Raw genomic sequence first — 13,834 nt, forward strand, 5'->3', positions numbered from 1 at the left:
GTGGCGTGTCACAAAGCTCAGACCATGACGATGAGTTCACTGCACTCAAACGGCCTCCAGATCTCAGTCCAGTAGAGCACCAATAGACCTGATACCTCAAGATTTAAGGCACTTCTGAAAGCAAGAGGGGGTCCAACCTGATACTACCCAGGTGTACCTAAACACAGTATCCAGTGAGTGTACCTCCAATGAAACCTAGACAAATGTGACTGTACAACTAAATACAAACAGCTCATAATGTCACAGGTAAGACAAAATATTTCATTGGAGTAGTTTTGTTCGCTTTGGAAAGTAACACTCTTTGAGTAAAATTATTATTTTTTTCATTTGTTTGATAATTACCAAACAATGTACAGTAATCACCCATATACCTCCCAGGTAAATACTTAATTAAATAATTAATGGACTTGAAAGTAAAATTTTAAAGTTGCTTTTTTACTTTGGCTAAGATTCTTAATTTGAAGTTTTGAATATTAAGTTTAAGGTTAATAAGTGAGTTAAACATCAGGTAGTGAGCTAAAATGTCTCGATGCATGCGCAATCCATCCAGGTAAGGAAATCCCAAAAAGTTGATTGTGTTCATGAACACAATCAACTTTTGTTACTTTAACGCACATGAAACAGGCTGGACTCTTACGCAGCTTTCAGTCACATTTCTGCATAACTATTTAAAAAATATGCTGTGAGAAAATGCGGCACATCCAAAAGAATGACCTGTTGCATGAAAGGTTGCCCCCACCCCCCTCTCCCTTTGTTGTTTTTCTGTGTTGTCCTGATTGCCTGTGGAAGATGGAGAATTTATGGGAAAAACCGGCTCTGAGCGCTGGCTGTCAGGCAGCATGTATAAACAAATCTAAATCTAATCACTCATCTCATTGGCTTGTAGTCTCTTAGGTCCTACTCCTGACCTTTTTAGTACACTAAACCCATGGCTAACCTTAATCATCTTTAACGTAATCATCCTCAAACACTAAAAAAAAAACGTGCACAAAAGAATCCTGCAAAAAGTCCGAGTGGAATCGAATCGCTGAGTCGAACCCCTCTCCCTGGTCGACATCTGCTCTCTAATTCCTTCTGCTTTATGTACTGATCTCAATTGTCGTCATCAGCGAGAAACTACAAGTGTTTGATTTCCCAAACAAGCTCTCAGCTAATTATGGAAACCTTCCAAAAAAAGCGCTGATGAGCTTAGTGCAGTTTGACTCTTGGCACTTCTGTTCAAGCAGCTTGGATTATTTATTTATTTGTTTTTCTATCATCTCAGTGAAATCGGTGCAATGAGCCGTGCGTTCCTCCTGTGCAGACACACCTACGCATTTGGTGTGTTTGCTTCAGGACACGATACATCTGGCAGTACAAGGTGATTTAAAAAAGGCGAAATGAGACACCAGCTCGAATTACTGAGGAATGAATGAAGTCGGCTTTGCAAGAATTACTTTCTAATTCATCATGATTGTCTGACATAGCTGGTGGATCATTTCTAATGGGGTGTCTGCAAAGGAAGCAGTTCGCTGATCACAAATTCGGAGAAAGTCTGAGAGATTCAATGATGACGGGTAAAAAAACAAAGTGGGCATTCCCCCCGAGTTAAACTTTTCTCAATTTCAAGGCGACATGTGACAGAGTTGTGAAAATTCGAGGCAGCTAGAGCCTGGAATATCAAACATCAGCTGTATTCTTTGTTCTCATTGGTTGACACTTCAATCACTTGCTTTGGAGTTGAGAGAGGTTTATCTCAGGACCGGTCCACTCTTCATTCCCGAGCCTTTTTACACCCGTCGCTTGTCCCTTGAGCTTCAGAGCAAAGCGTGGCGAGTTAATCGTTCCCCGTATGGATGCCTTTTTGAACATCTCTCAACTCTGAGGCCAGTGACTGAAGCGGCCATCAATGAGAGCAAAGGATACAGTTGATTCACAGAGGGTTACCTAGGCAACTGGAGCCTGGAATGTCCTCTAGCGGGCTGGATCACTGACATAGGAAATCACTTCCTGTGCCGACGCCCCTCGGTGTTGCTCAATACTTTACTACGCAAAAACTTTAGGCACTTGACTAAATCTGCGTCCACGCAGCATCACTTTGTCGCTAACGGATGGTTTCTAGGAGACGTTTCAGGCTCCGGTTGCCTAGGTAACCCAGTAACATATTTAATACCAGGTTATGTCAATCCTGTGCTCTTATCAGGAGCTTCTTCAATTGCTCGCCTCGATATTTTCAGGTCATGAGACAACTTTTTTTCACTCGAAATCGCCGAATATAATCAACACTCTATGGTTTCTAAACATTAAGTTTAATAAAGAGAATTTCTGCTTCTTCATGTAAGCCCATCTACTGCCTTGACACTTTTACAAAGCTGGCTTTTTCTCATCTTATATGTAGCTCAACCATGAACTGCCTGACAACTTTAGGGCTGATTTTTCACATTATGCCTTCTGTATGCTTTCGGTGCTGTTATGGATCTATTGATTGCTCTTTGACACCCTCTGCCACGCTGTCACTCTTGCCAGCACCAAGATAGAAAAGGAAAAGAAGGAGCATGCGAGACAGCATGGGATGATTAGGACGGAAATCAGCGGGGCAGAAATCGCTGAAGAGATGGAGAAAGAGAGAAGATTCTTCCAGCTGCAGATGTGTGAGGTTAGTTGGAGCGATTATCAAGAGACGGGTTTCATTTGGTTACCAGTGTTTTAAATATATATAACATGAATTAATGAAACATTAAAATTGTATGAAATCCTGTACTCAGCATAGTGTTTATCAAGTAAATAACAGGCAGTGGTGGGTTGAGAAAACAGGGCAGTTTCTGTCAAAGTAACGGTAAAAACTGAATACTGCGCAGCCTGATGGAATACAAAAATCACATTACATGTAAGCATGTTTATGTGCTGAATGCCTTTTTTGATGTTTCATTTTAATGAAGCCTTGCTTGAAAAATTACATTTTTGCCCTTTTGAAGTGTCTGGGTATGAGATGAAAGGGATGTATACATTTGAGATGGTCCATGAGTATTTGAAGTCTCAGACTTCAGAGTTGCTTTTCCATCTGTGTGAACCTGGACTGACCCCTCTTCCTGGATCTGGATTCAATCTGTTTACAGTATCTCCTCAAAGTCAATGAGATCAAGATCAAGAAGGGGGTGGATCTGCTGCAGAACCTCATCAAGTATTTCCACGCACAGTGCAAGTAAGACGTGCATATTATATACGTCAAATTTATTTTACATCGTAGGCCACGCACTACTTTGATGCTAAGTGGACCTGACACATTGTGTAAAATTACAGAAAAGTTCTGGTAGTTCATCATCATCCAGACAGTCTTGTAATTATAACATAAAAAGATTATGTTATCATATAGAAAACTTTTGTCCTTTCTGTAAATTCACTGTTAAAAAAAAAACATGTGCATTTATGTAGCAGAAGGTGAAAAAAGTTTATTTAATTGTTTATCTAGTTGATGAGGCTCCTTTTATCTAAATAAAAGGCTGTAAAACCTAGGAAAATGTGGTTAAATGTTCAAGATCTGTGCACTCCTTTACATTCTCAAAAGCCATCTAGCGGCTTTTGAATAGGAGTCTTTACCAGGCCCATTCTGGCCCCTAGGCCCTATGTTTGACACCCCTGATACACGTGGTTAAATTGAGTATATATGAAAAGCATATTTTTACTGTCTAATAGTAAAGATTTAGTTTGAGGTATGCATACACAGTTGATGTTATTTTTAATGTATTATATCAACAATATTTTTAGGATTTAGGCAAATCCAGTGCCCCGATCCACTGTCACTGCAAAGAAAAAGTTACTCACGTATACTGTAAATCTGTTTTGTGGCACTGGGATAAATTTGTGTGCTTCGTCATTCAGTTTCTTTCAGGACGGTCTAAAAGCTGTGGACAACCTCAAACCTTCCATAGAGAAGCTGGCCACAGATCTGCACACGGTCAGAGCCGTTTCAATCCAGCCTGTTTGTCCACTCTTAAACTTTCCTTCATGACTTAGACATGACTTGTGTCTGTACAGATAAAGCAGGTGCAGGACGAGGAGAGGAAGCAGCTGGCTCAGTTACGAGACGTCCTCAAGTCAGCGTTACAGGTGGAGCAGAAGGAGGTAACACCCACAACAGAAACGAAACGATCAAATGCTTTATGATGTACCGGACAAGCTGAAATCTGCTCATTAAACTTCAGCTTCTCTCAGTGATGACATTAAGTTGGGACTCACGCACACACTAATGTATATACAACTCCATTACTAATCTATCCCTCTGGGTTGGGATCTAAACTATAATTGAAAAGAAGCACATCTTTTTTTCTTTTCTTACATCTGTCTTGTTTCTTGCATGTGCTATTAGTCGTTTACTTCTCTACCCAAATGAACTGAGGTAGACTGCTCATCAGCTAGATGCTCAGTGAACTGTTAAATATGCTGCAAAGCGCAGCAGCTTCAGGTCTAATCTGAAGATTGTTTTCTTCTCTCCTCTGCCGCCGCCGCCTTTTGTGAAACAAGTCCAGAAGAGTAAGTGGATTTGTGGAAAAAAAAGAAAAGCTATAGCATCTCGTGTTCCCTGTGGTGATGTCGTTGCTTCCAGTGCTCGATGTTTTCGATGTAGTAGCTCACAGTGTCGTTCAGTGAGAAAAGTTTGAGGTGGGGCTGTCATATCTTTTTTTTGTGTGTCTGCTGATATCGGCACACATCAAGCCGCTCCACCACTCAGAAGTCGTCCTCTCTGTTTCCCGTAGTGTTTCCACAAAAAAGGAATATGCAAAAAAAAAAAGAAAAAGTCTGGGTCCTCTTTCATGGTAGCTGATGTATTTAAATGAAGCCTATTCAGGCTGCATGTGTTAAAACAGCAAGAATTGCTAATGAGATTAAAATGCTAATGACACAATTTGGCCAGCTGCTGCTGCACACTCTGACTTCAAAGGTGTACAAGCTCTTATTTTCTCCCTTCCCTTTATTTGCACAAAATCACTCAGGCTGAGAGGAGCAATCTTAACATAATTGATATTTGCTTTAAAATCCTCCGCGGAGCAGGAGACCCAGAAGCACAGTGTAATCCAGAGCAATTTTGCGCTTGTGCAGCTTCCCCTCGACTTCATACTGTTTTTTGCTAATTCGGTGTGTAGCTCCTGCCTTCCGCACCTCATTTGCTGAAATGACAGCTCTGCTTTGTCGCCTGTGTTTTTGCTGTTTTTTTCCTCAGGATTCACAGGTGCGTCAGAGCACCACCTACAGCCTGCACCAGCCGCAGGGCAACAAGGAGCACGGCACCGAGCGCAGCGGGTACCTTCACAAGAAAAGTGATGGGTATGTTTAGAAAAGGGCGTTCAAAAGATCAGATGAGTCACTACACAACAAACTATTTCTTCAGTGAAGAACGCAGAGAAGGCTGTGGCGTTTAGAGGCCTCATTATTCCTCCACCTCTGTCTCTCTCGTGTTGGTGGGTTACTAATGAGTGTTTGTCAGCAAGATTGTGCAAAAATTACCTGCACAGTTTCATGCAGCGGCTTGGTGGAGCGATGGCACACGTGCAGTAAAAGAGCTGGCAAAATAAAAGATGTGTGGTTTGCTTTGTTTAAAACGAGCAGTCTGCAGATCATCTTGAATGCTGAAAATGTCCATAACAAGTAGTCAATGGTTACTTTGGCGATCCTGCTAGATGACATTAATTTGTCATAATTGATTCAGATCATTTTGGCTTTTAATTCGTTTTATTGTTTTATTGTAGACATGCTCACCCCGTGTGTCATAACTAATGCATGTGAATGCTAGTGGTAATGTGATAATGATAAATATTTCATAGGCTTTACCGATTCACTGCACGGGTGTACGCGCGACATACTAATCGCTGCCGTCTCTGCGTCGCAGGTTGAGGAAAGTGTGGCAGAAGAGGAAGTGTACAGCGAAGAATGGATTCCTCACCATCTCACACGGCACAGTAAGCAAACAGTGGAAAGAAACACAAGACGACATCTTTTCTTCTGAAAACGCACACAAACCTTTTAGTTTGTCTGCAAGCCTCATCATTGCTGCTTGTCTTCATATACATTGCAGTGAAAAAGCACAAAAGAGAATTTTTAGCATTTTTCACACACTTTTAACGCACTTCAGTGTGTTCAGTGTTTTTTAAAGTTTTTAAATGATCATTTTTATTTATTTAAGGGGAAATCTATCCAAAAGAAGGGAAAAAAGTGATTGCCCCCTTGTTAAATTATGATATATATATTTTTTTGAATAGTCCATCTCTGATTGAGGTCATTAGGTTTAGAGGACAATGGCTTTTTCACACAGGGGGATGGTGAGTTTGGATAACTTTTCCCCCCCTTTAATTGAATTAAATTATCATTTAAAAAAACTGCATTTTATATTCAGCCGGCTGATTTTAAATTGCTTTGATGATCTGAAATATGACAAATAGGCAAAAACTGAACTGCACATTTACATTTTCCACAGATCAAAGGACAAAGTCTGCAAGTTAACACTCCTCGGAGTTTCAGTTCACTCGGCTCATTCCCATTAAAGATTCGGTCAACCCCTCTCGCTGACACGGTTCATCTCTCACAGAGCTGCTTATCAGATGTTCTGTTTGGCTCCAGCAACAGTCAGATACACTTAAACCAACACTCCTGCTCACTTGTTCTCTCATTTTTCTCCTTCTCCCCCTTTCCTTTCTTTCCCTCCCTCCATCTGTCTCTCTTTCGTAGGCTAACCGGCCACCAGCTAAACTCAACCTGCTCACCTGCCAGGTGAAACACAATCCTGAAGAGAAGCGGAGTTTTGACCTCATATCACGTACGTTCAGCCTCTTCTCTTTGCTTTCTGCCGCCTGTGTTCTCCAGTGTGTTGTTGTAACCCAAATGCCTCTGTTTAATTGGCTTCGAGCAGCAGCTGGCCGAGATTTGTTATGTAGCTGAGCAGATTTCAATTATTTCCCATGCAGCAGAAAACAGAGATGATTAAGAGACAATAACACGTCTGACGCATCTGAATCCAGCGTGTAGACTAGACTCAAAGAGCAAAATGATGGTCGAATAATTGCTTTCATGGCTGAGAGAGATTGAAAGGCTACAATGTTGCTTTCTTTTGTTTGTTTCTGGCGAACAAATATTCAAATAACACTTGCTTGGAAGTCTGGTCATAAAGAGATGGCAGGAAAGGAGGATGGAGAGAGGGATGATCTGTGTGATGATCATGTGACAAACATGGCAGTTTGTGGCTATTTAAATGAAGACTAAACTTCAGGCTTTAGGGATATAACACAGTTTAAGTTTCCTTTCATTTAGTTGTATAAAAAACTCCCATGTGAAGATGGAAACACTCGTACTTTGTTTTTGTTTTGCAGCGCGCCCTCAGTCTGACCTTTCACTTGAGCACTTTAATGCCCTCCGGAGAGAATCACTCAAAGCTTTTTACTGCATATCTGCAGCTCTTTGACTGATCTTCTTCTTCTTCAGTTTTTTTCTCCCGCTCATCTTTTCTATTCCATCATTTGTTTCCTTTCTTTTTTTGGTTTTTAGATGACAGAACGTATCACTTTCAGGCCGAGGACGACCAGGACTGTCAGATGTAAGTGCTTTTCCCTTCCTTCCTCTTGTGTGTGGGTGCGCCTGTTTATCACCTCCAATGCTTTCCACACACTTCCTCCCTGACACACACTCAGTCACTTTACCTCCCACCCCATGCCCATTAACTGCCCTTTTACTCCAGTCTGAACCCCCCGTGTCTGCCTTAGCTGCGCCTGTTTTTACCCACGTGCTTGTCCTTTTGTCATTTTTCCTCTCTTCATCTGCCTGACTCATGTCTCCCGTGATCCTTTACTCTGTCCCTCCTGCAGCTGGATCTCGGTGCTACAGAACAGTAAGGAGGAGGCGTTAAATCAGGCTTTTAAAGGGGACCATCATGTCGGCGAGAACAACATCGTGCAGGAGCTGACCAAGGCGATACTGGGGGAAGTCAAGCGGATGATAGGAAATGATGTTTGCTGTGACTGCGGAGCCCCGAGTGAGTGGCACAGTTGGACGGGGGAAACCCTCAGATGCCTTAATAAAGTTCAATTTAAGCCTAAACAAATGGAAAACTAACTATGTTTTGAATCTTACATGATCATTATGTGATATCCCACAATTTAGATTATGCTAAACTCTTATACAAGCAGCTTTTTAAAACCAGAAACGACTAAGTATGCCTTTTTTCCATTTAAATACAAGGTTTACATGCTTTTCATGTTTTGTTTTGTTTTTATAATTGAAAGCATAGTGATGCCAGCTCATTTACTTTCATAAATGGACCAGATTGGGTTGAATGACAGGCGTTGAGAACTCAGGATTTCCTGGGATTTTCCTCCAGCATCAGCTCCTTTTTCCCTGAAGAACTTGTTTATGTGTTCGTGTACTAAGAGATGATTTATGGGAAAGACACGATTGCGTAACTGCTGTTGTGTAGACCTCAAATTGTAGTAATTCAGAAACCATAACGATCTCAAATTTTAGTAGGCTGGCGTGCGCACATAGTTGGTGGGTCTCCAGTCATGAGGATCTTCCGATTTCTTCAATTCCTTAAACATCATTCGGATTAAAGATTTTTAAGTCTTTACATTTAGCTTCAAATATTACTCTTATATAATTTCAGGTGTTTTTTTTTCTGTCTTGCTTACAGCTGGGATCTTAGTAAATGCATATACAGTGGACCCTAAGAGTATTGTTCCAAATGGAACCGCACCGAGTGCAGTTTACACAGCACAGCAGCCGATAACTTCATTAATTATTTAAATCTCCTGACACAGGGGACTGGATCAAATCAGAAATCTCCACAGTTCTGCAGTCACGATCAGATTTTCTGGAAAAAGCAACATTGACTTTAACATCCTTCCGCTTGTATCCTCGATTCCTAAAGGCAGCGGACACTTAGAAGCCTGCCTGGAGGCAGATCAGACATGTGCACAATGCTTTGGCAAAGTGTTTGCTGTAATTTAATGTAGTATACAGTACTTACGGGGAGCGGGTAGTGTAATTCATGCACACCAGTGGTATAAATTCCTCGTATTGAAAACTCTTAGAGTGGTTCCCCTGAGGAAATATTCTGCCACAACCTTGAAATTAGTTTTGTGAAATACCCCAAACCCATGAAATACCCCCACCACAGATCTGTACTTTATTATAGTATGTATGTACGGCAGGCACATATACCTACACATGCACAGAGTAAGCAGTCCAGCTCGGTCACTTTCCTGTGACAGTGTGTTAGTGTTAGTAAAAGGCTTTTCAGGCAGCCATTGGATTTCCACAAGGACACATCAAAGTTGGCTCACAGGCTGCTGAAGTGACTTCTGCTTCAGTGCTTTTCACCCACATACACTCCTCTCTCATGTCACTCATGCATTGTTTATGTCCCTTTTTCTCCATTTTCTTTACAATGATCTTTCCGTTTTTACCCCTTAACAGACCCGACATGGCTATCCACCAACCTGGGCATCCTCACCTGCATTGAATGCTCAGGGATACACAGGGAGCTGGGAGTCCACTACTCGCGGATCCAGTCCCTCACACTGGATGTACTCAGCACCTCAGAGCTCTTGGTAAATCACTACCCATCTTCTTGTTCCTCTTTTTCTTATCCAGAGCTCTCTGGAATATTTTAAGCAGGATAAGCTTGGAAAATGAAACAAGAAAGGGGAAAAAATAGAGGGAGATTTTAAGGACAGGTGGACAGTAAATAAAGATTGGGTGAAAATGAGAAGCCTTACAGTGCCTTTTGCGTCTTCCTCTTTAAAAGACCTCTGGAAGTCTGCACACTCAGAATAGCTGAGATTTTGTTTGGCTTTTCTAATCACCGTTTGGTGTAGTGATTTACTGCCTAAGGGACGGTCGGGATTAAATGCTTCCAGCCATCATTGCTTTCCCTGGTGTTAAGACGCCAGTCATGTTGGCCACAGTCAGACGGGGCGTTGTGGAGTCTGTGAGGCTCCACACTTGGAGCTCAGGATGTCTCCTGCCTCCCGGTGGGGGCGTGATTGGAGCTGATGACTTTTGAGTTAATCGATGTGGCTCAGAAAATGACACATAACTAGTTTTAATTACTGTGTGTGTGTGTGTGTGTGTGTGTGTGTGTGTGTGTGTGTGTGTGTGTGTGTGTGTGTGTGTTCCACAGCTGGCCAAGAATGTGGGGAATGTAGGCTTTAATGAAATCATGGAGGCTTGTTTAAGCGCTGAAAACGTGGTGAAACCCAACCCGGCCAGTGACATGTAAGTCACCCCCTCACACTCCATTCTTCCTCCATCACCTCACCTCCATAGCTCTTCTGCTGCTCCCGTCTCCTCACTGATCTCAGTTTACACTCTGCACATCGATTTGCGATCCTTTTATGTGACCCTTTAACACATTTTAAGTAACAAGTTTGACATGTTTTTATTGATTATCTCTTCTGTTTTAAAAAAAAAAAAAAAAAACTAAGAAAAGAATCTGAAATCTGATCAACTTTTTATCATAATCACAAAAGCTGTTTTTGATCCTCAGAGTGAGAACAATTAAGGCGACTTCTGAAAGAACAGTTTAATGCATTATTGAAACCTGGAAAGGTAGTGTTGAGGTGTTGTCTTGAGGGAAGAAGTGTGATTGGGGGAAGAAAATCTTGCACGGTGCAAAGAGGACTCAAGGGTTTGGGGCTAAGCAGCTGGATAGCCTTAAGAAAACCACTTGCCAGTGAGACTAATCGGAGAAAAGGGTTTCAGTGTGAGATTCAGCTCTGGAGCAATAGAAAAAGGTTGTGTGATCTGATTACTCCAGATTTAGCCTGTTCCAGAGTGATGGGTACATTGAGGTAAGAAGAGAGGAAGATATGGTCATGCACCCTTTATGCATGGCGTCCACCCTACAAGGGCCAGAGTGATGATCTGGGGTCACTTCAGCTGCTAGAGCTGATAAGTTCCAGGTTCAGCAAGATTAAAAAAATGAAGACAGCAGATTAGTTTTTCCATCAATGGATTTTTTTCTTCCCTGATGGCACGGCCATATTCCAAGATGACATGCTAGGAGCATCTGTGTCCTCGTGTTCTCCCCCAGGCAGGCGAGGAAAGACTTCATCACAGCCAAATACACGGAGAAACGTTTCGCCAAGAAGAAGTGTCCGGATGCGACGTCGCGGCTCCACACGCTGTGCGACGCAGTGAAGGCCCGAGACATCTTCTCCCTCATCCAAGTCTACGCTGAGGGGGTGGACCTCATGGAGCCCATTCCTCTGGCCAACGGGCATGTCAGTGCACAACATATGTTAACATTTTCCTGCGTACCGTTTCTCCTCCTATTTATAATAATCTGTGGCATTATTATTGCTCTCTATCTCCTTCCATGAACCTGAAATCCACCACACGTTCCAGAGATTTCATGCAAATGCTTGATCGTTTTATTTCAGGAACAAGGAGAGACGGCTCTTCATCTAGCGGTGAGGCTGGTGGACAGAACGTCCCTTCACATCGTCGACTTCCTCACTCAGAACAGGTAAACACAGCACTGAAGGCAACCAGAAATCAATATGCTGAGATGGTCTGTCGGACCATCATAAAAAGACCAAAAGCTTATTTTCAGTCCTGCTGGTTTCTTGACATCCACTTTTTTTTCTGTTTACTCTCTTTTCTCTATGGACAGAAACTATTTGCATAATAATAACAATGATGCATTAAAAACAACAGTAGAGCTTTGTTTTGCTGTGGTTTGCGTGCTAAAAACACAATTTTACAGAAAGTGTTTGTATTGGCAAAACTACTCCCTGGTCTTATGGAGCACTGAGGCAGGACAGAAGAAAGCTGGATTTTATATCCTCTGTGTTGGGATTTAAAGTTTTTCCCCTCTTTGTTTCTCTTCCCTGGAAGTTTAAATTTGGATAAGCAGACAGCCAAAGGCAGCACAGCGCTGCACTACTGCTGCCTGACTGACAACAGTGAATGTCTGAAGCTGCTGCTGCGGGGGAAAGCCTCCATAGAGATTGGTAAGGAAAAACACCAGAGACAAACAGCACAGCCGCAGTGCATCAACAGTCCATTGTTCTTTTTCTGCAGCAGCTAACAAAGTGCAAGGACTGAAATATTGTACTTACAGTTTTGAGGTAATTGTGCTTTGGGTGTTTCCATGTCCATCTATTTCTCTCCCTGTACATTTAGTCCTTCACATTTTTCTGACAGCGTGAGACACCGGTCATTTTAATCAGGAATCACAAGCACAAAAAAAAAACAACAACAATTTTGCAGATTAAACTTGATCACAGTACAATTTAAATTGCACATTACTGCACTGTGCAAAAGTCTGAAGCCCCCCCTCATTTCTTGATATTTGGATTTCAATGAGTTAGACTTTCTTATAGTTGTAATATTAACTGGTTTAAGCACTAGCTCTCCAAAGCTTTCTAAAATTGTCAAAAAGGGCCTTTTAGGACAATTTTCTATCATTTTCAATCCACTCCTTGTACTTGATCATTTTCAGAGTATTATTTTTTTGTGTGTTAAGCCACTTAACACTGACTTCTGAATCATTCGAGTTTAAAAAAGAAAAAAAAGCACCTAACTTAAGGGATGAACCATTTTTTCTGCCTACATATAACATACGACTTGGCAAAGAATTGATTTTAGGTCTGAAGTGGTGTCAAGAAGCCATTCTTAAGGAAGGGAAACTGAGAGAAAAGGCTGAGGTGTGCCGTATTATGCAAGAACTGGACTAAAGAATCAATGACAACAGATCTTATATAGTAATGAAATGATAAAATCATCAGTTTGTGTGGAGGAGACCATGAGGGGCACAGTGAGTGTAAAACATGGCGTCATGCTATGATCTGGTCAGAACTGAATATAGAAAAGTCACATTTTGACCTTCCGTGCAATACCATAGGAAAAACTTCTAATCAGCATGGCAATGTTCTTATTGCTGCACCTATTTACTAGTAAAATATAAAGAAATGAGGGGTGGCTCAAGACTTTTGCACATTATATAGAGGCCACTGCAATGGAATTTCGTCATAAGTGTGCTTAATACATGAAAGCTGCTGGTATTTATAAAGTTGCTTTTGAGTGAGACTTTTGAGTCCGGGAGTTTGTTTTCTCTGGTGGCCTATCTTCATCTCACACTTGGTTCCCAGAAAACAAGCCGTGGCAACTTTTTCTCACAGCACTTATCTTTCTGCTCTGCTCTGAAATCAAACAAAACAGCCAGATAACAAATGAATGGAGACGGAGCACAGAGAGACACCAGAGAGATGCTCGGTGTGGGAAACGGTTTAATTATACATTTGTCTTGTCACAGTGACGGGAAAGGGAGAAAATGGGCCGTGTGTTTGTGCTCATGTGGCTTGTGAGTACAACAGTGATTATATGTGTCTGTTGTTTTGCCTTCTAGCTAATGAGGCCGGGGAGACACCGCTGGATATCGCTCGAAGGCTCAAACACCTACAGTGTGAGGAGCTGGTGAGCTTACTATGTTTAGACTTGGCTTAATCCTGCAAGCACATCGTCGCTTCGTGAAATGTAAGAGCTGTCAGTCATTTGAGTTTCCGTACGTATGTGTTTACAGCTGAACCAAGCACTGGCAGGAAAATTCAACGCCCACGTCCACGTCGAGTATGAATGGTGCCTGCAGCACGAAGACCTGGATGAGAGCGACGAGGATCTGGATGAGAAGGTGAGGGATGCTTTTGTGAATAGTAATAGTTCCTTTTTTTTTTTTTTTAAAGATTTCAAGACAAAAAAAGTTTTAAAAAAGTGATAAAGAGACAAACAAACAAACATGAAAGGGATGAAAACGACTAACGCTTGAGAGAGAGATCAAATCAGCTTTGTAGTGAGGCTGCTGTGAAAAACA

The 13,834-nt window shown here is 41.8% G+C and overlaps 1 protein-coding gene across 3 annotated transcripts in view; it reads left to right on the forward strand.

The window, feature by feature from the left end:
• asap2a (ArfGAP with SH3 domain, ankyrin repeat and PH domain 2a) overlaps nucleotides 1-13,834 on the forward strand; it is a 55,072-nt gene that overhangs the window by 35,716 nt on the left and 5,522 nt on the right. For 2 of the 3 annotated variants that reach the window (XM_005723921.1, XM_005723920.1), the window contains exons 6-22: nucleotides 2,506-2,635; nucleotides 3,096-3,181; nucleotides 3,859-3,934; nucleotides 4,015-4,101; nucleotides 4,501-4,509; nucleotides 5,198-5,301; nucleotides 5,864-5,933; nucleotides 6,700-6,787; nucleotides 7,513-7,561; nucleotides 7,830-7,996; nucleotides 9,436-9,569; nucleotides 10,142-10,236; nucleotides 11,054-11,243; nucleotides 11,403-11,488; nucleotides 11,860-11,975; nucleotides 13,373-13,440; nucleotides 13,547-13,654. In XM_005723921.1, coding sequence (XP_005723978.1) covers nucleotides 2,506-2,635; nucleotides 3,096-3,181; nucleotides 3,859-3,934; nucleotides 4,015-4,101; nucleotides 4,501-4,509; nucleotides 5,198-5,301; nucleotides 5,864-5,933; nucleotides 6,700-6,787; nucleotides 7,513-7,561; nucleotides 7,830-7,996; nucleotides 9,436-9,569; nucleotides 10,142-10,236; nucleotides 11,054-11,243; nucleotides 11,403-11,488; nucleotides 11,860-11,975; nucleotides 13,373-13,440; nucleotides 13,547-13,654 — 1,663 coding nt within the window. The remainder of the gene's footprint in view (nucleotides 1-2,505; nucleotides 2,636-3,095; nucleotides 3,182-3,858; nucleotides 3,935-4,014; nucleotides 4,102-4,500; nucleotides 4,510-5,197; nucleotides 5,302-5,863; nucleotides 5,934-6,699; nucleotides 6,788-7,512; nucleotides 7,562-7,829; nucleotides 7,997-9,435; nucleotides 9,570-10,141; nucleotides 10,237-11,053; nucleotides 11,244-11,402; nucleotides 11,489-11,859; nucleotides 11,976-13,372; nucleotides 13,441-13,546; nucleotides 13,655-13,834) is intronic. The other variant, XM_005723922.1, reaches the window with a different exon arrangement.

The sequence above is a fragment of the Pundamilia nyererei genome, unplaced genomic scaffold (genome assembly GCF_000239375.1).
Source record: "Pundamilia nyererei isolate P.nyererei 1_Seehausen unplaced genomic scaffold, PunNye1.0 scaffold00010, whole genome shotgun sequence".
Classification (NCBI taxonomy): Eukaryota; Metazoa; Chordata; class Actinopteri; order Cichliformes; family Cichlidae; genus Pundamilia; species Pundamilia nyererei.